Genomic DNA, 23,658 nt, shown 5'->3' on the forward strand with positions numbered 1-23,658 from the left:
GCGGAGCCTCTCACAGGGCTCAATTCCATGGCCCTGAGATCATTACCTGAGCCAAAAACCAAGAGCTGGATGCTCAACTGACTGAGCCACCCAAATGCCCCCTAAAAGTTTCCTTTTATCCTTTTGATTGTGACTTAAATGTCACTATTTTGGACTATATCTAAAGAATATTATCTTCCATAGTACTTCTATATCTTCATACTGCTTATTAAAATTTCTAGCCATAGGGCGCCTGGGTGGCTCAGTGGGTTAAAGCCTCTGCCTTCGGCTCGGGTCATGATCCCAGGGTCCTGGGATTGAGCCCCGCATCAGGCTCTCCGCTCAGCAGGGAGCCTGCTTCCTCCTCTCTCTCTCTGCCTGCCTCTCTGCCTACTTGTAATCTCTGCCTGTCAAATAAATAAATAAAATTTTTAAAAAATAAATAAAATAAAATAAAATTTCTAGCCATAAACTGGACCCCTTTGTTTGTTTGATGTCTGTCTTTTCACTAGACTAATTCTTATTTCTTGATATAGTGCTTAACACCATACCTGGCAAATTTAGGCACCAAGTGTGTGTTAAATTAAAAGAACAAAGAGATCCTGGATTTTATTATTATTTTTTTGATGTCTAACAATGTTAGAGTCAGAGTACACTTCTTAAAAAGTTATTTATTTACTTATTTATCAGAGAGAGAGAGAGAGAGAGAGAGAGACTGAGAGAGAGGACAAGCAAGGGGAGAAGCAGGCTCCTCGCTAAGCAAGGAGCCCAATGTGGGACTCAATCCCAGAACACTGGGATCATGACCCGAGCAGAAAGCAGATACTTAACTGACTGAGCCACCCAGGTGTCCCGCTGTCGAAGTTTTTTTAAAGGCACCAGCCATTAAGTAGATCACTGTTCATTCAACCTTCTCATATTAATAAATATTCTTTTTGTTTTAATTTCTTATAATTACAAACATGCCCTTATATTTGAATACAGATACAGGTATTTCTGTGGGACAGATTTTAAAAGTATCATTTGTGAGTAAAAGGGTTTTCTTAATTAAGAAATTTTTTGTCCTCTAAAAAGTTGTACTGATTTACACACTGCCACTATTTGTTTCTACTTTCTTCCGCTAAGTATTTTGAACTACATGAACTATTTCTTAAGTTTAAAAAATTATTCATTACGTTTTATTCTCCTTTCTGTTAACTAGCACTAAAATTAATTGTTTTAATTAATATAGTTTTTTTTAAATTTTTGGACAATAAAGTACCAATTCACAGGCTTAAATATTCCATGGTATGATACTGCTTAATTTTCCCCTTTAATAAAGCAAATTAATAGTACATGAAAACTAAATGAGGAGACTAATACTTGCTTAAGCAACTTATAATAATATTTTGTCAGTTCCATTCACTTAAAAAGATGTTTAAGCCTTTCACTTACCATAGGTATCATATGGATCCACATTAGGGCTAGGCATATTCCACCACTGGATGGTTGCATCAATACCACCACTAAAACACTGTTCTCCATTAGAACTAATAGCTAACGACAGAACAGGACCACTATTCCAGGAAAAGAGGGAAAAAATTACTTATAAAGTCTAAGAAGACATATCTGTATCCCCCCAACCTCTAAATTCATGCAGTATCTAAAAACTGTTTACAATTTAAAACATAAATTTGAACAGTACAGATTATATTCTCACTAATACAATCATTAATCAAATGAAATACTACTTAACAAATGTCTTTTCTAATATAAAACACTGCAAGAATATTTTAAGCTTTGAGGATTCATAAATAATAGTGAACAATAACTATGGTTGTTAATTTAAGCACAAATTCAATAAAACTTACATGTGGGCCCTAAATGTGTAGATAGGCTCTACATCTAAAGAGGCACTCCTGAAAGAGGAAAGTACAAGGGTGGGGGAGGAGAAGGTAATTAAATAACTGCAAACCACTGGTTGACATTCAAGAATCATTAGGTAAGATCAAATGAAAGCTTTAAAAAAGAGAACCATATAGAAGGATAATTACTTATAATTATTAGCAAATTCAGAAGGAAAAAAACAGGCTAACGTGAATATACTTGCTTTTTGGCAGGAACTGTTTTTTGCAAGTTCCAAAGTTTCAGAGTATGGTCCTCAGAGGCAGTAACCAGCACAGGTTCTACAGGATGAAAAGCTAATGCCCGTACTCCATCGAAATGGCTACGTAGTGTATACTTGGGGTTCCATGTCTTTCGAAAGGCATCTTTATTGGCAGGCAACTAAAAAGAAAGAGTGCAATATTTAGTGGTAAAAGTCGTAAACTGATAGGCAAGTGGAGTTTTGTGTGTTTTGGTGTGTAAAATATATATATTAAACTGCTTTGCTAAAATGTCCAGTGGAAATTTAATGTACCTTAAAAACTTTATAATAAATCTTTATCATTTAATAAATGATACTAAGAAGAATAACTTCAATTAGCTTTCAAATATGTAGATCAAATGAAGAGTTCCTTAATCTGTTTTACCTAATCATCAGGCTAAAGCCAAAAGTCCTATTAAACATCAGATGAGAACAACAAAAAAACTACCATGCTGCAATGCTTTACATGAAAAAAATAAAAATTATATGAATCACTACCAAAAATCCAAGCGAACAATATTAACAATACAGTTGTCATTTAGAAAATTAGCATGTGAAATTTTTAAAGGAAGCAAATTAAGGTACTTTCAAAAAGTCTGAACTAAAGACACTTTAGGAATATCGTCATCCTATTTTCATTATTATTGTTGATATTGGTAAGAGGTTAATCTTTTTACCTTCACTTCTCCACTGTAAAGATAGGCTGTGAAACCACTTCTAAAGTAGTCAAAAGTTTACTAGAATTTAGTTGCTTATATACTTTGAAAATATTAATGAGAATAATCCAGCCCACCAAGGCTGATGTCTCTAAAAAGCATGCTCATCTAGATATAAGTATAATATGTAGAAAAAAGAAATGCTATAAAAGAGAAAAAATAAATTTGCTGAAAAACTGCAAATTCATTCATACAAAATCTAAACAAGTATAGTTAACTCTCAATTGAGTGTTTATTCTCTATAAAAAATTTAATCCAAGACTACTTTCACCTCTGAACACTACCTTCCCATCCAATCTCCATTCTCTCCCCATCCCTCAAATGAAGGACTAAGTATTCAGGAAATGGCAAGCTAACTTTAACATTATGCTTACAAAAATAAAAGTTCAAAAATAAAACATAATTTTTAAGAAGTATCCTGAAGGCAAGTGATTCAGGTTACCTATTTTTCTCTTGTTGACACCAAAATATGGCTCAATTTGAGTAGATAATTGAGAGTTGACTACTCAAGATAGATATTTATCAACCAATATTATAAGGTAATCAATCATCTCAAACTTCTAGCTAATGCACCACAATACCTAAGAAAAATTTAAGCACCACAAAGTAATTACAAAAGAAAAACTACATGTCACTTCAAATCAACATATTGACACACTTAAACTTATCTTTTCCATGCACCTTGACATTAATTCTGTTTTATAAGTGTTTCCAAAAAAATAAGGAGCCTTCTATTAAATCATTAAAAAATTAAAAATAAAACTGCACTTACATCATAACTATAGTCTGCATCATTTGTTACCGTCAAGTCTGCAAGGTCTCCAAGGCCCAGTACACTTAACAAAACATCATCAGAACCCATAATAAATGACTTGCCTCCTCCAGATGGAAACGTTATTGGTTCAGCTATAAAGAACAAAACCGCTTCTTAAATGCTGAAAAATCATACAGTACAAGACAATATTGTGGGGGAAATGTAAGCACTTAACAGTTACAATATTAATATAATTATTTTTTTATTTTCCCACTTCCCTCCTATTTCTTCCACTCAAAAAATCCTATTACTGAATATCAATAAACAAATGTTTACTTGCTTATTTACAAACTGCAACATAATCTTCTACAAATCAAATATGCACTACATACATTATTTCAGGATGGGAGGGGGGCCACAAAGGTTTTGTGCTTTGTTTATTTAATTACTTATCACTTTGGTACAATTAGAACTATAATATTTTGTAAATGTTATAGTCCTTTTGCTTTGTATCGTATTTGCTTAGAAGCGCTAGGTATTCTAGTCCCTGATAAAAATTAATGTAAGTATTCAAAAGTAAATGGTATCCAATTTATCAGTTTCCTAGTTTACTGAAATGAAGCCTTAAATTGCTCAGGTTACTCCGGTAACAACAATGTTCTAGGAAGAGGGTGGTTCTACAACCAAAACTGTCAGCTTCCTTTCTGTAAAAAGGTTAATCCACGTGAAGTTCAAAATGCATTCCGGTTTTCAAGCTTTGACTATGATTTCTTATTTTAACTCTCCTTTTATTTACCATACTTTTAAAATAAAATAACTATTCTATATTGACTAACTATACAACTTTAAATTAAATTTCTGTTACTGTTAACATCAAACTCTGCCATAATCAGAATAGCTATACTATTACATATGTATTTTGCTCTAACAGTTACAGTACAAGGAATAATTCTCAGTATTATCTCACACATGCTTTGAAATCAAAATTTTAATCTGATGATACAAGAAGAAAGTACACAAGTCATTGTAATACAAAACAACTCAACATGTCAAAAAAACACTTAAAATTCATGAGCAAATTTAAAAGAGAAACATTTAAAAACTAAGCTAATTAATAATTTTGAAAAGTTCCTACAAAAAATGATATAAACTTAATATACTACAAGAAACATAACAGATGTAATGAAATTTGTCAGTCATCACTAATACTACTGAAAATTACTCTAAGACACAAGTCAACTTCTCCTCAATATATACTACTGCAAAAGTAAAATTTACCTTTATTTAGAATATCGTAATTTCTTATCAAAGTAAGCTAATGAAATTGTGAGTCAGCAACCAATCTACAGTAAATCTGACAAGATATATATATACGGGTATACTAGTAGTATTTAATCTTTCAATGATTATGCTTATTAAATCTAAATCTACAGAATTGATCCTACCAATATCTAGTATGCAGTTATTGGTAATATTAGAAGCTGCAAAAAACTATAAAAAAACCATTTCAAATGATGTTAAGAATAACTATGTAAAATTCATTAGGTCATATTTTCTCAAAGCATTTTTAGCCAGTATAAGGACAAATTTTTCTTTTAATTTCATAATTTGTTTATAAGACAAGTTAGAACAAACTGCCACAATTCCTCCCACTCACAATTACACACTCATTAACACAAATCTTAATAAAAGCCCAATAAATTACTTTTAACATAATAACAAGTTATTCTGCATTATTGTATAGAGCTTTTGCAAAGATTATTTCTGATCAGCTGTTGAGAAATTTAGGGGCATGTGAAACGAAGTACCTGGGCAGTTTTAACTACTTTTAACCAGATTTCTAATTAAGCATATGATTACATTTCTCCATCTCACTCTATATACATACATTTATTTATACATAGCAAGCTTACTGCTCATTCAGCATTTATTACATATAGCTATGTATTTCTACTTTCCATAATCACCCATCACTGGGGCATACAGTAATCACAGTAAATACTCAATTTATTTGTCCTTGTTTTTTTGCAGAGGGAATTAGTTTCTATTCTACAAATTCATCTTATTTATAACTAATTACAGCAGATGATTGCATAATCATAAAAAATGTCATTAGCAATTCAAAGAAACCAAAATTAAAAGTAGTTTCTAATAAAGAAAATTTTGATACTTTTTATCAGTTAACCTAAGAGATTTCATCAAGCAATTTAAGAATACTATTACTATATTAGCATTTCCTTTTTAGGAAATTTTACGGTCTACAAAATGGGATCTTATAACAAGGTTCTTTTCATACTTCTATAACTAATTCTCCTTTTTATGGACACTCCACTGACCAAGGAAACCTATAGTTCACATATCAAACGAAACCTTTCTTCTTCAATTTTAACAAACCTAAAGAACACAGCCAAATAATTAATTCCACTTATGACAGTGGTGACATGGTATATCTTAAATCTTTATTTAAAAACGGTCTGGTTGGAAAGAAAACAGTCTAGTTAAAAACACTTTCTTTACAAAATGGAGTATGATATGAACTTCAACAAGAAAGCATAAAGTTGGAAAAAGGCCACTGAAATAAGAGATTATGAACTCTAATGTTCCTTTCTCAGCTGTATGTCAAAGTTGAATTTGCATCTTTTTAAATAACAAACTCTAATGAAAGATTTACCCTTTATTTTTTATTTTTTTTAATATTTTATTTATTTGACAGAAAGAAATCACAACTAGGCAGAGAGGCAGGCAGAGAGAGAGGAGGAAGCAGGCTCCCTGCAGAGCAGAGAGCCTAATGTGGGGCTCGATCCCAGGACTCTGAGATCATGACCTGAGCTGAAGGCAGAGGCTTTAACCCACTGAGCCACCCAGGTGCCCCGAAAGATTTATCCTTTAAAAAGTGTAATGAGAAAAAAAAAAAGTGTAATGAGGTTCATGCTTATTGGCCCCCTCTCCTCCTTCCATCATTAACAAGTTAGATCACTGATTTAAAATTTTTTTTAAAAAAAGTACACATACACAGGATGCCTGGTAGCTGGTGACTGAGCATCCAACTCTCTGTTTCAGCTCAAGTCATGATCTCATGAGTCATGGGACTGAGCCCCACATTGGGGCTTAGAGGGAAGTCCACCTGAGGTTTTCCCTCAGCCCCTCACCTGACTCATGCACTCCATCCCCCCAAAATAAAATATCAAAAGAAAAAAAAATTTAAAAAAAAAGTACACATATACATCAATTTCAGAGCTCTAAACTGATTTTTGTGTAGTGTAGGCCCTGACTGGCTATTTCCAGAGGTCAATGGTTTGAGACATTTAAAAGGGTCTCTATTTCTGCTAGTATGCTTTGCCTTAAATTACAAAACCTACAGTTTACATTAGCAAGTTTTCCAAGTATTATCTGTTATAATAGACCAAAAGCTAAAGTAAGCTAAGCCACTACTAAATAGCTAAAATAAATAATGGAGTTGGCACATGCATAGAAAATACCTCCTAACGTAAAACAAGTAAATAGCTTAATAGTGAAAAAGAAATGTGGAAAAATCAACAGACTATTTTACTATTCCTGTTGTTTTTCATGCTTCAATATATTTTGTTTTGGTTTTATTATTTTAGCGATTTTCTTTACTTCAAATTTCATCACAGATTATGATGAATGGTAAATACATGCAGAGATGACTTTGACGGAAAAATGCAAAATTATTTAACTTTAACTGTATTGAAAATGCGCTACTCAAGATCTTTTAAAAACAACAACAACAACAACAAGGTGGGGCATCTGGGTGGCTCAGTCAGTTAAGCATCATGGATCAAGCCCTAGGTTGGGCTCCCTGCTCAGCAAGGGGTCTGCTTTTCCCTCTGCCCTTCACCCTACTTGTGTGCTCTCTCTCTAATAAATAAACAAAACCTTTAAAAACACAAACAAAAAACCCCAGGTATTCAAAAATATTTAACTGGGGCATCAAATTCCCTTATACAGCACAAGCAGAAATAAAAATGAAATATAGTCTATACACCAAATTATTAGATACTAAATTATATATATATACACTCATATATCACAATAAACCTTTGATGAGAATTCAGTCTCATAACTTAGAATTTTAACTATCCAGACCTAGAATTCTAAGTTAATCAAGTATATCTATGCAACTTCAGCTAAAATAAATTTTGGTAAAAATGCCTGAGTAGTACTTTCATTTCCTACACATTTCTAATTTAGACACGTTTTTAGAATATACTAGATAGTATATATCTGGTACCAAGTTAAACAATAATTCTATTCCTTTCTTCTAAAATAATTAAATTAGGCATCTGTTCCATATATTTTTAGAAATTATATGTAAAGTTCCAAGTACAATGTCAGGAATTTAGATGTCTTCCAAGAAGGTAGTAGTTATTGTCAGGTGCTAAATTCAAGCAATATGACAAAATGACTAAACAGTTTTTTCCCATATGTGCTCCTTAAAGTCCTTTATTAAACTATTTTCCTGATGTGTGAGCTAAAATTAGATTTCAGAACAGTACTCTCAATTAACTTATGGCAGAAACAACTCCATGTAACATTAAAAACAAAGTAAAATATATAGACATAAAAGTCAAAAATTCAGGATGCCTGGGTAGCTCAGTCAGTTAAGTGTCTGCCTTAGGCTCAGGTCATGATCCCAGGGTCCTGGGATGGAGTCCTGCATCAGGCTCCTTGCTCAGCAGGGAGCCTGCTTCTCCCTCTGCCCCTCCCCACTGCTCGTGATCTCTCTTTCAAAAGGGGTGGGGGGAGCCAAAAACTCCAAAATCCTTAAGACAATTGTATCAAGAGCTTGCTCAAACCCTCTCTCAAGATCATACAAACAGATCTTCAGCACTTTAAAACAGCAGCAAATTTACATTATTAAGGAGATTAATGTATTCTGCAATATAAGTAAACACAGTAGCCATATTTTGTATCTTCCCCTGCTCTTGCACCTTTATAATCAGTCATTCCAGTAGAGGCTGACCTTGACTGATTAGAAGAGGGGGCACCTGTGTGGCTCAGTTGGCTAAGCATCCAACTCTTTGATTTTGCTCAGGTCATGATCTCAGGGTTATACGATCAAGCCCCACAAAACTCAGAACCTGCTTAAGATTCTCTCTCTCCGGGGAACCCTCCTACACTGCTGGTGGGAATGCAAGCTGGTGCAACCACTCTGGAAAACAGTGTGGAGGTTCCTCAAAAAACTGAAAATTGAGCTACCCTATGACCCAGCAATTGCACTACTGGGTATATATCCTAAAGATACAAACGTGGTGCTCCAAAGGGGCACGTGCACCCGAATGTTTATAGCAGCAATGTCCACAATAGCCAAACTGTGGAAAGAGCCTAGATGTCCATCAACAGATGAATGGATAAAGAAGATGTGGTATATATACACAATGGAATACTATGCAGCCATCAAAAGACATGAAATCTTGCCATTTGCGACGACGTGGATGGAACTAGAGGGTATCATGCTTAGCGAAATAAGTCAATCGGAGAAAGACAACTATCATATGATCTCTTTGATATGAGGAAGTGGAGATGCAAGGCGGGGGGGGGGGGTTGGGGGGAGGTAGGAAAAGAAAAAATGAAAAGATGGGATTGGGAGGGAGACAAACCATAAAAGACTCAATCTCAAAAAACAGACTGAGGGTTGCTGGGGGGGAGGGGGGAGAGGGTGGTGGGGAAATGGACATTGGGGAGGGTATGTGCTATGATGAGTGCTGGGAAATGTGTAAACTTAGCGATTCACAGACCTGTACCCCTGGGGATAAAAATACATTATATGTTTATTAAAATAAAAAAATTAAAAAAAAAAAGATTCTCTCTCTCCCTCTGCCTCCCTCCTTTTCCCTCTCTCTCTCTCCCTCTCTCCCCCCATCTTTTAAAAAAAGTCCTGAAGGGATGAGGGGCAATTTATCTCTCAGATCAGTTATGTCATAGAGTTCTGTCCTGTTGAACCCAGTAAATTAATGTTGGCTCTAGAGGTTCATTTCATGGCTACCGTCTGACTTGCTAGCAGCCTTAAAACTAATTTACTAACAAAACAGGCTATTTTTCAGAAGTTCCAGTTATAAAAATCTCAGATAAATAGATCTTCAGTTTTCCAAACTGAAATATTTCAAATATTTCCAAAGATATTAAAAAGATTTAAATACTTAATATATTCACAATTTCTGTAGTGAAATATATACCCACTATGTTTTATATCTATGTATAAAATTGAGTCTTCTGTCACTCAACCAAACTCTGTAAGCTCACAGACACAAGTACCCTTAAAAGGCAATTTTGGTGTTTAAGATGATTAACGTTGAACAATGCACAGAATAAAACATGAGTTTTTTTCCAATTTAATTCACTATCATAGAAAGTTAAATAAGTACACATCAATTTTATATAAGGGCAACAAACAATTGACTCTCCCTGGTGTTCATTTGGATATTTTCCTGCCACACTTACACAAATGTGTCATTAACAAAGCAACCCCAATTTTTCTCAAATTTTTTTCACTTATCCCAAATTTGAAGTCTCATTTACCCATGTGTGCTCTGAGATTCTCATAATAGTATGAAAAGTCAACACTGTCACAGGCCATAAATTTAAAGGGAGAATTTCAGCTGTTGCCTGGATGATTCAGGCCAAAATATACAAAACTCAAAAGCATCTGCAGTACTGTGAGATCTCTTTAACTATGAACTTCAAAAATGACAGAAGAACTATTTTCTTAAGTATTTTGAAAGAAAACTGTTTTAAGAATGTCAAAAAAAATTTTGAAAAGACAAAAGAAAGTACTTTGTAGTCAGTATCAAGTAAAAACAGAACAGGCAAACCCAAGGTCGCACATTATGACCTTATATTTAGTTATACTTACTATGACTTTATATTTACTAAAGCCAGTATTAATGGATTAACAGTTACTTAATTACTAAATTTCACTATGGCTATTAGAATATTAGTAACTCTATAGACACTATCATTCATCCATGCATCCGTAACAAAATGCCAGGCAGTGAGATGTTAAGAATTAATAGGAACAGGTGAAATCTTGCACATTTATTGTCCTAACAGTAATTCCTAATTTGTCAGAAATGCTTAAGTATCTTTACTTCTGCATGGAAGTAGGCAGTATGCCAAATAGTCTGAATTTTCTATAATAATTATCACAGGGATTATGCGAGGATTTTCCCCCTGATACTGAATGACTGCAAACAAATTCTGTAACAAATGAGAAACTGCCAACTGTATGTCTAACCATCAGTTAAATTAGACATAAAAGAAAATATTATCCTTACTCACAAAATAGCTCTCCTTTATAACTTTCCCACTTACAAGTATCACCACCATTGCTCTGGTTTCTATTCTTAAAATTCTGCAACTACATTTAATAATTCCTCTTCAACTTGTAGGAGCATCTGGATGGCTCTGTCAGTTAAGTGTCCCACTCTCAATTTTGGCTCAGGTCACGACTGTGGAACTGAGCCCCACATCCAGCTCCATGCTTCCTGGGGAGTCTGCTTGGGATTCTCCCTCACCCTCTGCACACTCCCCCACCAATATAAAATAAATAATCTTTTCTTTAAAAATTTCTCAACTTTTAAAATGGGGGTAGGGTTGTTTTTAAAAAGAATTTTCCCTACCAAGGGAAAAAAAAATTCTCCTTTATTATGCTTCAGCTTAATCTATCCTGTTGACTTTTTTCTAATCAAAGCTTTCATTCTTATCAATTACTGCCATTGATTCCTAATTAGTTTTCCTAACCCCCAGCTCCACTTACCTTCTACAAAATTGGAAAGCCACAGTCAAATTAATTTTCTAAAATTATCACAATTATCACCCCTAATTCAGAAACCACAAGTGGCACCTTAACATTCTTTGGATCAAAGCTAACTAAAATCTTGTACTTTACACCTTGCATGTGGCTTCAAGATCTGATCCTATTTTTCCTATTTGATCTCATCTTTTAATGCTCCACAACACAAATCTCCCTGATTTTAGACTCAAAGCAGCTTCCTCATCTCACTCACACACTCACACAAACACACACACACACACACACACTCTCTACCTCTACCATGCACTTACCACAATTCTACCTATTTCTTCAAACCACTTCCAGCTCTCCTCTTAAAGCCTTTGCTGATCTTTCCCTGCTCATTCTTATTATACTTGCATGTACCATAACATTTGACTTTATTAGATATTATCTTACAGATAATTTCATCATAGCTAATATCAAAAATAATAAAGATGAGCTCAAGTTTTATCACACATGTGAAGTCATAATCTTCCTGAATACACAGACTGAGAAACACGGAAGAAAAGGAAAATTGGAGATAACATGAAAGTTATTGTTTAAACTAAAGGTCCCAAATTATGTAATAACTATTAATTATTTTTTCATACTAGAGCCAAACACTAGTCTTTGTGTGTCACAGTGCCAAGTTCAGGAGACAATGTAAGAACCCTACTTTAATTCTAGTGCCCAAAAGCTGCTCAAAGATTAAAGCAGATTTCATTACCAGATATGAGTCTTAAGTAGTCCCTAGTTTATAGAATACCTTTCAACTACAAATTTAATGTGTATTCATTCTCTTTCTAAATCTACCCAATATTCTAAACATAATAAATATAACAAAATACAACTTCAAATAAATTTGAAGACTAATTAGCAGTAATAAGAAAACTGTAAACAGGGCGCCTGGGTGGCTCAGTGGGTTAAAGCCTCTGCCTTCAGCTCAGGTCATGATCTCAGGGTCCTGGGATCCAGCCCCGCATCCGGCTCTCTGTTCAGCGGGGAGCCTGCTTCCCCCTCTCTTTGCCTGCCTCTCTGCCTACCTGTGATCTCTGTCTGTCAAATAAATAAATAAAATCTTAAAAAAAAAAAAGTGGAAGAAAACTGTAAGCATATAAAACTGTAAGCATATAAAGAATATTACACATGCAAAAATAATCAAGGCCTAAATGAAAACTCATTAAGCATTTATTAGATAAAGCCTGATTCTTAATTATTGTTGGACTTTATAGGAGAAATACTTAATTGAACTGAACAACAACAACAACAACAACAACAAATCTTTTTTTAGGTGGAGGGCAGGGGAAGGATCAGAGGGAGAAAAAGAATCCCAAGCAGGATCCATACTCAATGCAGAGCCTGACACAGGGCCCAGTCTCATGGCCCTGAGATCATGATCTGAGCTGAAATCAAGAGTCATGAGCTTAATGGACTGAGCAACCCAGGTGCCCCAAAAAAACTGTTTTACTACTCTGAATTATGTAACAACCCATCTACCTCTTAACCACGACCATCAGATTTGCAAAATGTACAATCCTCTAAACAGATTATAGGACAATGAAAAATATACTAATTATGGCATGTGTAAGCCAAACTATGGACAGATGATTGCTGTGTTCATGTTTTTAAACCCATACTTATTCTCAAACACACATATTCAGGATTTAATGGAATTTATCTTTCTATAGACTCTACTACAGTAAGTACTCAAGTATTTTACTGAATCTAACATTTTCCCTTCCTCATAAGTGCCCCCCCTTTGTCAATCAAACCTTATATTCTAAAGTGAAAGCAACTGTTAGCAGGCAATCTGGAAAAGATAAATTTATTTTATATTTTTTAAAAGATCTTAATTATTTGAGAGAGAGAGAGAGTGAGCGTGAGAGACAGCATGAGTTGGGAGGACAGGGAGAAGCAGGCTCCTGCTGAGCAGGAAGCCTGAGGCAGGGCTCTATCCCAGGACTCTGGGATCATGACCTGAGGCAAAGGCAGATGTTTAACAGACTGAGCCACTCAGGCACCCCAGTAAGTTTATTTAAAAATAAGGATTTAGTTATGTCTGCTACATCTGTTCTATTTTCTCATTATTGTTCTAATAAAATAAAAGCTTTCACACGAAAACGATCATCTTAAAAAAAAATAACATCACAATAGTAAGAAAAAAAAACTAGTTTATCTAGGAAGTGATTCCATAGTTTTAAAAAGTGTACTGATTCAGAGAGTATCAAGCTGATACTTTCTGACCCTTGTCAAAATGTCAAGTTAACATAGTTAGCTACAAAGTGATTCTGTAGTTTTAAAATGAGTATCAATCTGATACTTTCTAAACCTTGTCAAAATGTGTAAGTTAAGGTACTGTCTTACGGGGATGGAAAAAAAAAAAAAGAAATATGAGTTGAACTCAATGTTTTGTCTTAAACATGTGAAATCAGGGGCAGCTCAGTGGTTTAGTCAATTAAGTGTCTGACTCTTGATCTCAGCTCAGGTCTTGATCTCTGGATCCTGAGTTCAAAGCCTGTGTTGGGCTAGGTGTGGAGCATGCATGCATATATACATACATGCATAAATAAAGGTGTGAAATTAAAACGGGAAATACAAAACCAACTGCATCCCTTTCATAAGAGACAACTATTTTTGTCTTTGATTTGATATAAGAGACAGAACACTTAACTGTTTTATGAATTCTTCAAATTTATACTCTCTTGTAAACAGAAGCAGCTTAAATAACAGATATTTGGAGCACCTGATGGCTCAGTGGTTAAATGTCTGACTCTTGATTTAGGCTCAGGTTACGATCCCAGGGTCATAGAATTGAGCCCAGTGTGGGGCTCCACACTCAGTAAGGAGTCTGCTTGAGATGCTCGCTCTCCCTCTGCCACTCCCTGATCTTGTGTGTGTGTGCGCATGTTCTCTCCCTGTCTCTCTCAAATAAGTAAATAAATAACATCTTTTTAAAAATACCAAATATTTTATAGCGTGCACCAAGTTGTTTTTAAAAGCCTACTAAAAGTTACTGCTATGAGGAGAAAGAATAATTTCTCCTTAAATGTTAAAATGTCCAATATACAGATACTTGGACAAAAGTCACACTTGACAAAAATATTACATTTCTGTTAATGGTTTGTCATCCTGGATCTGGAGTAACTAGTGACAAAAACTAATATAAAATTTTTTAAAAACTAGAAAACAATGCAGGGACACTCACTTATAAATTATATTTTAAAATTACTGAAAAAGTTAAAAGACTTTCCTTTTCCAATGTATTGACAAGTCAAAGGATGTGCAGCAATTCTGTAACACCAGTTAAGAAGGGGAATGACAATCATATTCTATACATGGAAAAGATAGGAAAATTAGCACAAATGGCAATCATGAGAAAAATTAAGACAAGTTCACTCATTCACTAAAAACTCGAACTGTAAACATATATATTCTCAGAATGTGAGTCTTTGAAATGGGAAAAGCCTACGAATCGTTTGAAGGAAAGATATGAAATGATGTTATTTTAATAAGCCTCAATTTTAGAAGTCTTAAATAGCATAGGAGTAACAATAAGCCATACAATACGAACATCTGTAAAAGAAAACATATTACAATTCACAATTTAAACTTTCCACGTCGAAAACCTGAAGCAGACAAAAATCTAAGAAGTCTTAAAAACTTTTTAACTCCTTCCTCATATTTTTCAAATTTCAGATGCTTCACACTTACTCTAGATGCTCCACAGTGATTTCTGTTATTGATTTACACGCTTTTACTGAGCTGTAAATAACACAGCAAAATGCACACCACCAAAAACTTCTCTAGAAAAATCCTATCAGACCAAATTTTAACATAACAATAAATTTAGAAACTCTCCTTGATTCCCTTCCCCAATTATAGAACCTTTAGAAATTATTAAAGAATGAAAGAAAACTGAGTTGCGGGTCAGGTAACAGTACTGTATCATTTACTTTCCCGGTTTTCATCACTGTACTGTGGTCACTTAAGAGGATGTTTTTGTTGTCAGGTAACATATGCTAAACCATTTGAGGAACAACATATCTGCAACCTACTCATTTTTTGAACTATTCAAAATAATAAATGTATATATTTACAGAGAAAGAATAAAGCAAATGCAGTAAATGCTGACAACTGAGGGGTCTGGGTGAAAGTTACCTGGAATTCTTTGTACTATTCTTGCAACTGTACTTTTCCTTAAGTATGAAATTATGTCAAAATAAAAACTTAAAAAGTAGGGGCGCCTGGGTGGCTCAGTGGGTTAAAGCCTCTGGCTTCGGCTCAGGTCATGATCCCAGGGTCCTGGGATCGAGCCCCCGCATCAGGCTCTCTGTTCAGCAGGGAGCCTGCTTTCCCCTCTCTTTCTCTGCCTGCCTCTCTGCCTACTTGTGATCTCTGTCTGTCAAATAAATAAATAAATAAATAAAATCTTAAAAAAAAAAAAAAAAGTTAAAAAAGTAAGGGAAGCTTAACACTTTTGAAGCCTGAGAACAAAATAACTGCATCAAGTCTCAAGTTTCATGGTTTCTACTTTAATAAGTATTAATAAAGTATATCTCCTAAGTATATGGCACTTAGCATGAAATTAATACTAAATTATATCTACAATCCAAGGCAAAGTTCACATTTAAGTCATTTTCTTTTGCCTCAGGTGGAAAAAAGGAAATGTGTAGTGAGATAAACAAGTTAGAAGACAAATAACCACTAGTTTCTCAGCTCGGGTTTTAGAATTATTTCCATTTAAGAGTCATATCATGGTTGAGTCTTTACAAAGTTAAAAAGCTGATATTCTCACCACTTTTTTCTTTCCATTAAAAAAAAGCATTTAGGTTGGGTTACATCTGCTGAATCTATATGGGAAAATTAGCAAATAATTTTCTTCCCTCTAAGAAGCTAGAAAAAAATCTTTAGAAATGTAGTATTATGATCCAGTGGGTATAATTCATTCATATATTGGAATAAAGGAAATAAAGAAATCAAGACCACAGCTTGTGAATTATTCTATCTTGTACAAAGCTATAGCTAATAAAATAGCAGAATAAAACTCAACAAAAACAGTTAATAAGAATAAGAAAATACAGGAATTATCCTTTTCATGTAAAATTATATCTTTGTATTAATGTTGATCTACCTAGATTAAGACAGAAGTTATGATCCATCAACTGAAAAAAGTTTTTTATTTCCTTAAGTTTTATCTCCATATCAGGGATTCAGAGCCAATAGGTTCATACTGAACTTGATATACTCAAGGGCAAAAAGGTTTTATTTAAATTCACAATAAGTGCAAAAAGAAACACATTACCTCCTAATACATTCCAGAGACATTTTGGTGGAAATCTTGTATGTACATATACAGGTAACCTTAAGACACAGACATTTCTAAGAACATTAAAAATGAGAAATAATATAAAGGTCCAACTAACGGAGGCCAGGTTAAATCTACCAACTGCAAAACTATGTAATCATTAAAATTATATCTTTTTCAGATGACCATGAAACATTTAAGACAAAATGAATTAAAAATATTACAATATTTTTGTTAAAAAATTAAAAAGGTGGTTTATATAAAAGACAACACTTGGAAAAAGTTGTAAAGATATATGTCAAATATTAATCTCTAAGTATTAAGATTGTGGGTCTTTTTCACATTTTTCTTTATGTTTCTAGATATTATACTTCCTACACTGTCTAGGTAACAAGCATGTGTTACTTTCTATGGTTATATAAACAAAGTTAGTTCCTTTAAAAAAAAAAAAGAAAAAAAGAAAACCAAAATTAAAAAGACCTGGCTAAATAATAGAGAACATATCTAGATAATAAAACAATACAAAAACAAAAACAAAACCCCAGTACTGAGACATGACAGCCTCAGGCATGGCTCTGCAGGCCCAACTTCTAATTTGTATCACAGCAATCCTCTTTTGTCCACTTCACATAGTTCAATCTTACATTTCACAACAAGGTAGTCGGTTTAAAAAAAAACCTGAAAACATGTTATACAGAGGAATATTTATTGATATGAAATGATGTCTTGTATGAAACATCAGCTAAACAGGCAAATAAAACTTTGATACAATGGTCCTATTTTTAAAAGTTAATTAAATTAAAATTTTATGGGGGTTTTGAATTTTAGCTTCAGTTGATTTGTTTCTAGTATTTCTTAAAGATGTGGGTGTAACATTTCTAGATATATTCAAGGCCTACAACTGAAAAAGACCTTCAATTGACCTATATATTATTTTCTAAACCTCAAAAAGATATAATCATATCAGGAGGAAAAAATGGGGGGTATTTATATTTTAAATTAAAGCAACATTATCTAACATTTTCTAAAGAAACCAAAAGATGAGTCAGTTCATAAACAGCACACAGAAAATAAGTAATCTAATATTAAAATAAACTACATTTCATTAAAAAGACCTACACCCCAAAATTCTAATGTTTCATGTCTATATTCAAATAGTCAATCATGCAAAAGTACTTTTATACTAAACATGCATGAATTACGTAGGTAAATGATGTTAGAGCTGAACACAGGCCCTGCCCAGCACTAAATGTTTTTAACTACAATAAGCAATTCACTGTATAATCTGAAACTTCTTAGAAAAGTTTCTTTTCATTCACATGCATAGCAAATTAGCATAATTTTATAAAAGAAAACCGTGTAACAAGTCCCCAAAACTCCCCTTATTAGCTTCCACAATAAATTAAAGCATTTAAAAAGAATTTTACTGCAAAAAAGTTACACGCATTTCAGTTACACCTGCCATTTTATAAACTTCTCTGTCAACAAACAAAGGAATGTAAAAAGAATGCCTATATGGTTTTAGCCTTTGCATCACTTTGTCCTTGACATGGTCAAAAAAGTGAGACTAGCAAGAATCAACAGCCAGTTCAAAATAAAGTTTTCCCCAAAGCGAGCTTCAAGTTTCTTCATTTAATACTCAAAAGTCTGAAGATACTTTTCATGTGGCTGTTTTTAAAGTTTGATTCAAAAAATGGAAATGAACTGTATCACTGAGAAGTGCTATAGCTGAATTTATACTTTCACAGTACACTGATCAGACGCAACATAGTGAAAAATACTATGAAAAAAAGTTACTCAACTAGAGACCAAACAAACCTTACTGGCATCACTACCCTTCCTATTAGCCTTCCACCACAGTAGTCAACAAAATACTACCCAGGAGAGATTTTTCTGCTGTCCTCCTGCTTTGCTGTTGGATTAAGAACAGAAAGCAGCAATGATGAAAAGGGCTTTTATATTCACTATACTTAAGGATTTCCAAACTAAGAAATATAACCTGGACAAGAGTTGGTTATAGTTATAATACCCTATTTATCAAAAACAAGGAAATCTATACTTTCTCCCTTTTGAACAAATTTGTTACTTTTAATTTAAAAAATTTTTTTTAATTTGTTACTTTTAATTCCAAGGCCAATATTCCTTACAAATTGGTAAAATTTTTAAAGCTTTAAACAAAACAAAAAACCTCCCTTGAAACCTTTCCTTCATCCTTATTAACATTATTTAAAATGATTTTTCACTTGATTAATAACACAGCCTAAGTTATATTCAAATAAATTTCAATTATACAACAAAGTTTAAAGTTAGTTGCCCCCTGATGAAACCAAAAAAAGGTACACACACACACAAAAAAGCAAGAGTTGAAGAATTTTTTTCTAAGAGATTGGTATACAAAAATTATAATAGAATCTGCACTTACTCTTCACCCCTTTCTTCCCCTTTCGTTCCTTCTTGTACTGTTCCTTCAGTTTACTTATTAATCCCTGGTCTACATCCCAAACCTCAGTAGGTGGGGAGAGGTCATCTTTATCTACATGCAGCATATTATTAAAAGAAAAAAAATCAGCAGTTGGCAATGCAAGCTGTTGGCAGTAAACTGTTATAGTTTTACATAATCATAATAAAAATACACTAACAGCATATACCCAAAATACTTTAAAGGTGCAGTTTCAGTTTTGGTATTCACAACTCAAACTCTAAATGCCCATCTCATAAGTTTCTAAACAGTTAATACTAACAGTTAAATGGTGCTTCATATCTATGAATCACAAATTTGAAGGTTATTGTTCTTTCAATGAGTAATATTCAATGGACTGACATTAGAAGACTGTTATACAAAAGAGATCACTGCATCTTTATAAAAATGTTCATAAAAATTATTCAGCCAGCATCATAAAAGCAAATGAATGAATTACATGCGAACTACTCATAAGAGTGCAAGCTGGAAAGGTCAGTGCCATTTTATTGATGAAAATATTCATGCACCTTCTGTCACACTGATTCTGCATGCACGGGTAACTATACTAATGGAGAGGCATTCTAGTCCAATATAATACATACATAGAGTTCCAAAATACATTGTCTCCAATAATACATACAAAGCATTCAGAGAATCCCACCTCGGCCCCCACCCCACCCAAATAGTTCAACATCTCATTACCTTCTTCCATTGGTCTACAACTAAGATTAGCAAAAAAAAAACAAAAAAACAAAACTCAAATTCCACTGAAGAATTTTTTGAGTTGATTTTTTTTAGGGTAAGATAAAAGCAGTGACAAGCATGGAGAAGTGAAAACATACATTGCTGTACATCTGCTAAAGAAGAAACTTCAGCTATTTTAGCTGAATAACAAATCTGTATTTATTTTAATTAAATACTTGTGCCTGGAAAAATTTTACTCTATAGTAAACTAGAAGAAAACAGCATTAAAAAGCAGAATAAAAATAAGTCTATTAGAATTACTTTAAGTATTAAGGGTTTTCCCTTCATTTGTTTAGTTTTAAAATAGCCATGTTATTAGAAAGTTTAACATTCTGTTACAGAGTAACAGCTATGAGTTTATGCAACCATGTTACTAAATAAGAACTGTATCAAAACACACAGGCTAAGTCACTGAACAGGACTGAAAGAATAGTGAGATTTTAGGGAAACCACACTTGCTAAATTTCTGATAACTCATTATATTCCAGATTACAAGTCTTGTAAAACTGCCTAGGCCTCACTGACATAATCTATACAGTGGACATTAAAAAGCCCTTTTTGCCCCTTATAGACTGCTATTTGTAGTAAATATAAAAATTATTATACTTGAGCGGCATATAGAAATTCAATTACTTACTGTACCTTGAGCCTTTTCTACTACACTTGTTATCACTTTCTCCCCTATGGATATACCTATGATCTTAGGCAATCTGGATGTAAAAAGCTAAATTCAAAGCTTTAAGTTAATTTGCCAACTTGAATTACTCAAACTAGGTTGCTCAAGATTGAATGTATACATAAGATTATCTGTCAAATTTGCTATTGTAGTACTGTTTGTAATACTGCAGTAATACTCATTTAAAGAGAAAATTTACTTAGGTGTACTCTAATCATGAAGTTTACTGAAAACGACTGTAATCAGAAATTATTCTGTAAACTCACTGGATACTCCCCAAAGAAAGTGATCTAAAGAACAAATCATTTGCATTCATCTTAATAAAACTAGCAATTATTGTTTAAGTAACCACTTAAAGTAAGTCAAACTATATATTTTTAAACCTATAGAAAGAAAATTTAAAAACAAAAAGCTTCAGTGGTATAAACTTTACATAGGTAATGCCATAGGACAGAAAATTTTAGTACGATAGCCCCAACAGTTTTTTAAAAGACCTCTGTAGAAAAAATAAAGTTGTAACTCCAATTCAAGTAGCAAAAGGTACTAGAGTGAAAAAGCAAAAGGGAATAAAAAGGATAAGCCTAAGGGAAAAAAAACAAATATTACTTGAAAGATAACCTAAAGTGTAGAAAACAAAGGTTAACTCAAAGCAGTGCAAAGAACAGGTTGGTGAATGCATATGTGCACAAAAAACATCCTGAAACTTGCCTTGTAATAACAGCTGATTTGATACTGCTTATAAGAAATAGTTAAGAGCAAAAGGGAAGAGGCAGCATAATCTTCTACATATTAATTCTGTTTTGTTAATAATCTAGGGGGGGAAAATACCAAGAAATGAGGTTTAATCAGTTAGGGGAACTTTTTTGTTTAAAAGAAAACACAAATATGCACACACAAAAAAATGACCCTTAACAACTCAAAACCACAAAAACATAAAATTCTAATATGGTAATGCTAACTATCAGAGTAGAGGAATTATATAAATCTACTTAATATATCATAAAAATGTAACATCATTTTATGCAAATATTCAGTACTTTAATTATCTAATCCATAATATTTAAATACAAACATTCAGGTACTAATTACATTTGGTAGTCCTATAAATTTCCACAAATCACACTTTCAAAATGCAGGAGAAAATAACCAAACATGCTCAAAATGCCATGTCTCCATGAGAGAAATAGCAAAATTAGAAATGCCTACTACTATTTTTGATTATGAGAAGAACTAAAAACTACCAAAATTAAACTCAGACTACCTAATGTAGATAACAGAAGAAAAACAGGATTTAGAAGCTTCCTAAAAAGCAGTGGTTTTCTATGATAAAAGTATTCAAAATTAGAATATCTGAGATTTATAATGTTACAAAATAAAAAACAACAAAATACCCACTGTGGGTGGGTACTGGAATATGTTTCAGTAGGATACATTACTTATGAATAACAAAAAAAAACCAAAAAAAAGGTCTTTTACCCAAAATTTAAATCTCAAAAACTGTCACCTTCCCATTTGTAAGTAAATTCAAATTTAAGCAAATGAGTTAAATAAAGGTATGTTTGTATATCCATCCTCTTTGTTCTGGAAAAACTGAATATAGCACCTGTTGAGTAGAAATGAAACATACAGAAACACTGCATAGATCCTTTGACAGTTTGCATTTGATAAGGAAAGAAACTGCCTGAACAATTTTGTTCTTTCCCTTCTAAAGAACTTAAAATGCTTTAAAGATGGTTCAGTCTCATCTGGAAGGAAGAGACTTTCAGTTACTTCCACGTGCACAGATTCAGGTCACGGTCAAATAGTAATAGTAAAAGTGAGTAATATTTTACTGTTCTCACTCACTAGGTAGGTCTGCTTTTGAAACTGCTCCAGAGCCAAAAGCCTTTGGACAGAAGGACCAATCGACTACACACAATATAGCATTTCATTATTAAAGAAATAATGCCATTTTATACAAACTAAATTCCTGAAATTTTTGTACATTCTTTTACTAACAGTTAAAATTCCAGCAATTTTAGGCAAAGAAAGCAGGAATGGTTATATGCTAAGCATTAGCTATGTAGATATTTGAAAACCGTTGATTATTTTCTTTAATAAAAATACTCTAAATATTCATCAGTAAGACCCCAATTAAATAATGGAACATACTGACAGAATATTATGAAGCTATTAAAAATGTTGCTGCAGAAGAACAATGTATTAGGTAAAAAATGTGGGTTATAAACTGGAACTAAGCAAAATCCTTTGTTAAAGACAGATACACATATATAAATGTTAAGGATGATTCTCCTTACACAGTGGGATTATAGGATATTTTTAATTTCTTCTTCACAGGTACGTATGGGTTTCTAAATTCCTAAAATACACGAATTACAAAATAATTATATACTTATGTAATTTAAATGTATTTATATAATTATAAAATAACCCAGGGGGGTTATTTTTAGAATAAAAGAATTACTTTTAGAATAATAGAATTACTTTAGAATCTACTGGGGAAAAATTAGGTATTTCTAACATTGAATGGGTTTCACAAAGAAGCTTAAAAAAAACTTTTATACTTTTATTGTGTCCCCTGAGCAAGGCTAATTCTTAAGAAAAGTAAACTAGAATATAGCCATTTTCAAACAGTAAGTACAAAAATGTATATTCAAAGTCTAGAAGGTAGTTCTGAATTTTTTTCATATTTTCCACTAATGTGCCTCTTCTCTTTCCACTTAGAAGAAGAGGTAAGTAAAGGTCTGAAACAACGCTTAAGAATTATAATCAGTAAGAAAGCAAGTAACAAAACTCAGATTTTTAAGTGCTTAAATTGTTATCAGGATAGTAAATAATTACATTACCTCTTAGGTTTTATTTCTCCTGCTATGAGAAAATTCAGTTTCAGTACACAAATGAGGCATTTTTAAATAACATGTGTTCCCCATCATCAAAGTAGTTTTTAAGTAGTTAGTGATAACTCCTCCTGCTAGTAACTAAGCAACTTTGGTATTCCTTTGAAATGTGCAATAAGGTACTTAGTGACCTTCTCCAATAAAGCTCTGTAAACATAGTGTGAGTTCTACCTGCCAGATAACATGCTGGTTTTCAAAGCTGATTG

The 23,658-nt window shown here is 33.1% G+C and overlaps 1 protein-coding gene across 4 annotated transcripts in view; it reads right to left on the reverse strand.

The window, feature by feature from the left end:
* The window catches only part of STRN3 (striatin 3), a 127,400-nt gene that overhangs the window by 15,648 nt on the left and 88,094 nt on the right, over positions 1–23,658 (reverse strand). For 3 of the 4 annotated variants that reach the window (XM_080809058.1, XM_080809060.1, XM_080809059.1), the window contains exons 8-11: positions 3,593–3,726; positions 2,069–2,244; positions 1,830–1,877; positions 1,414–1,535 (exon numbers count right to left, since the gene is read on the reverse strand). In XM_080809058.1, the coding sequence (XP_080665184.1) occupies positions 1,414–1,535; positions 1,830–1,877; positions 2,069–2,244; positions 3,593–3,726 (480 nt within the window). Of the gene's footprint in view, positions 1–1,413; positions 1,536–1,829; positions 1,878–2,068; positions 2,245–3,592; positions 3,727–19,096; positions 19,208–23,658 lie in introns of all 4 variants that reach the window. The other variant, XM_080809057.1, reaches the window with a different exon arrangement.

Source organism: Martes martes (genome assembly GCF_963455335.1).
Source record: "Martes martes genome assembly, chromosome: 7".
In the NCBI taxonomy this organism is placed as follows: domain Eukaryota; kingdom Metazoa; phylum Chordata; class Mammalia; order Carnivora; family Mustelidae; genus Martes; species Martes martes.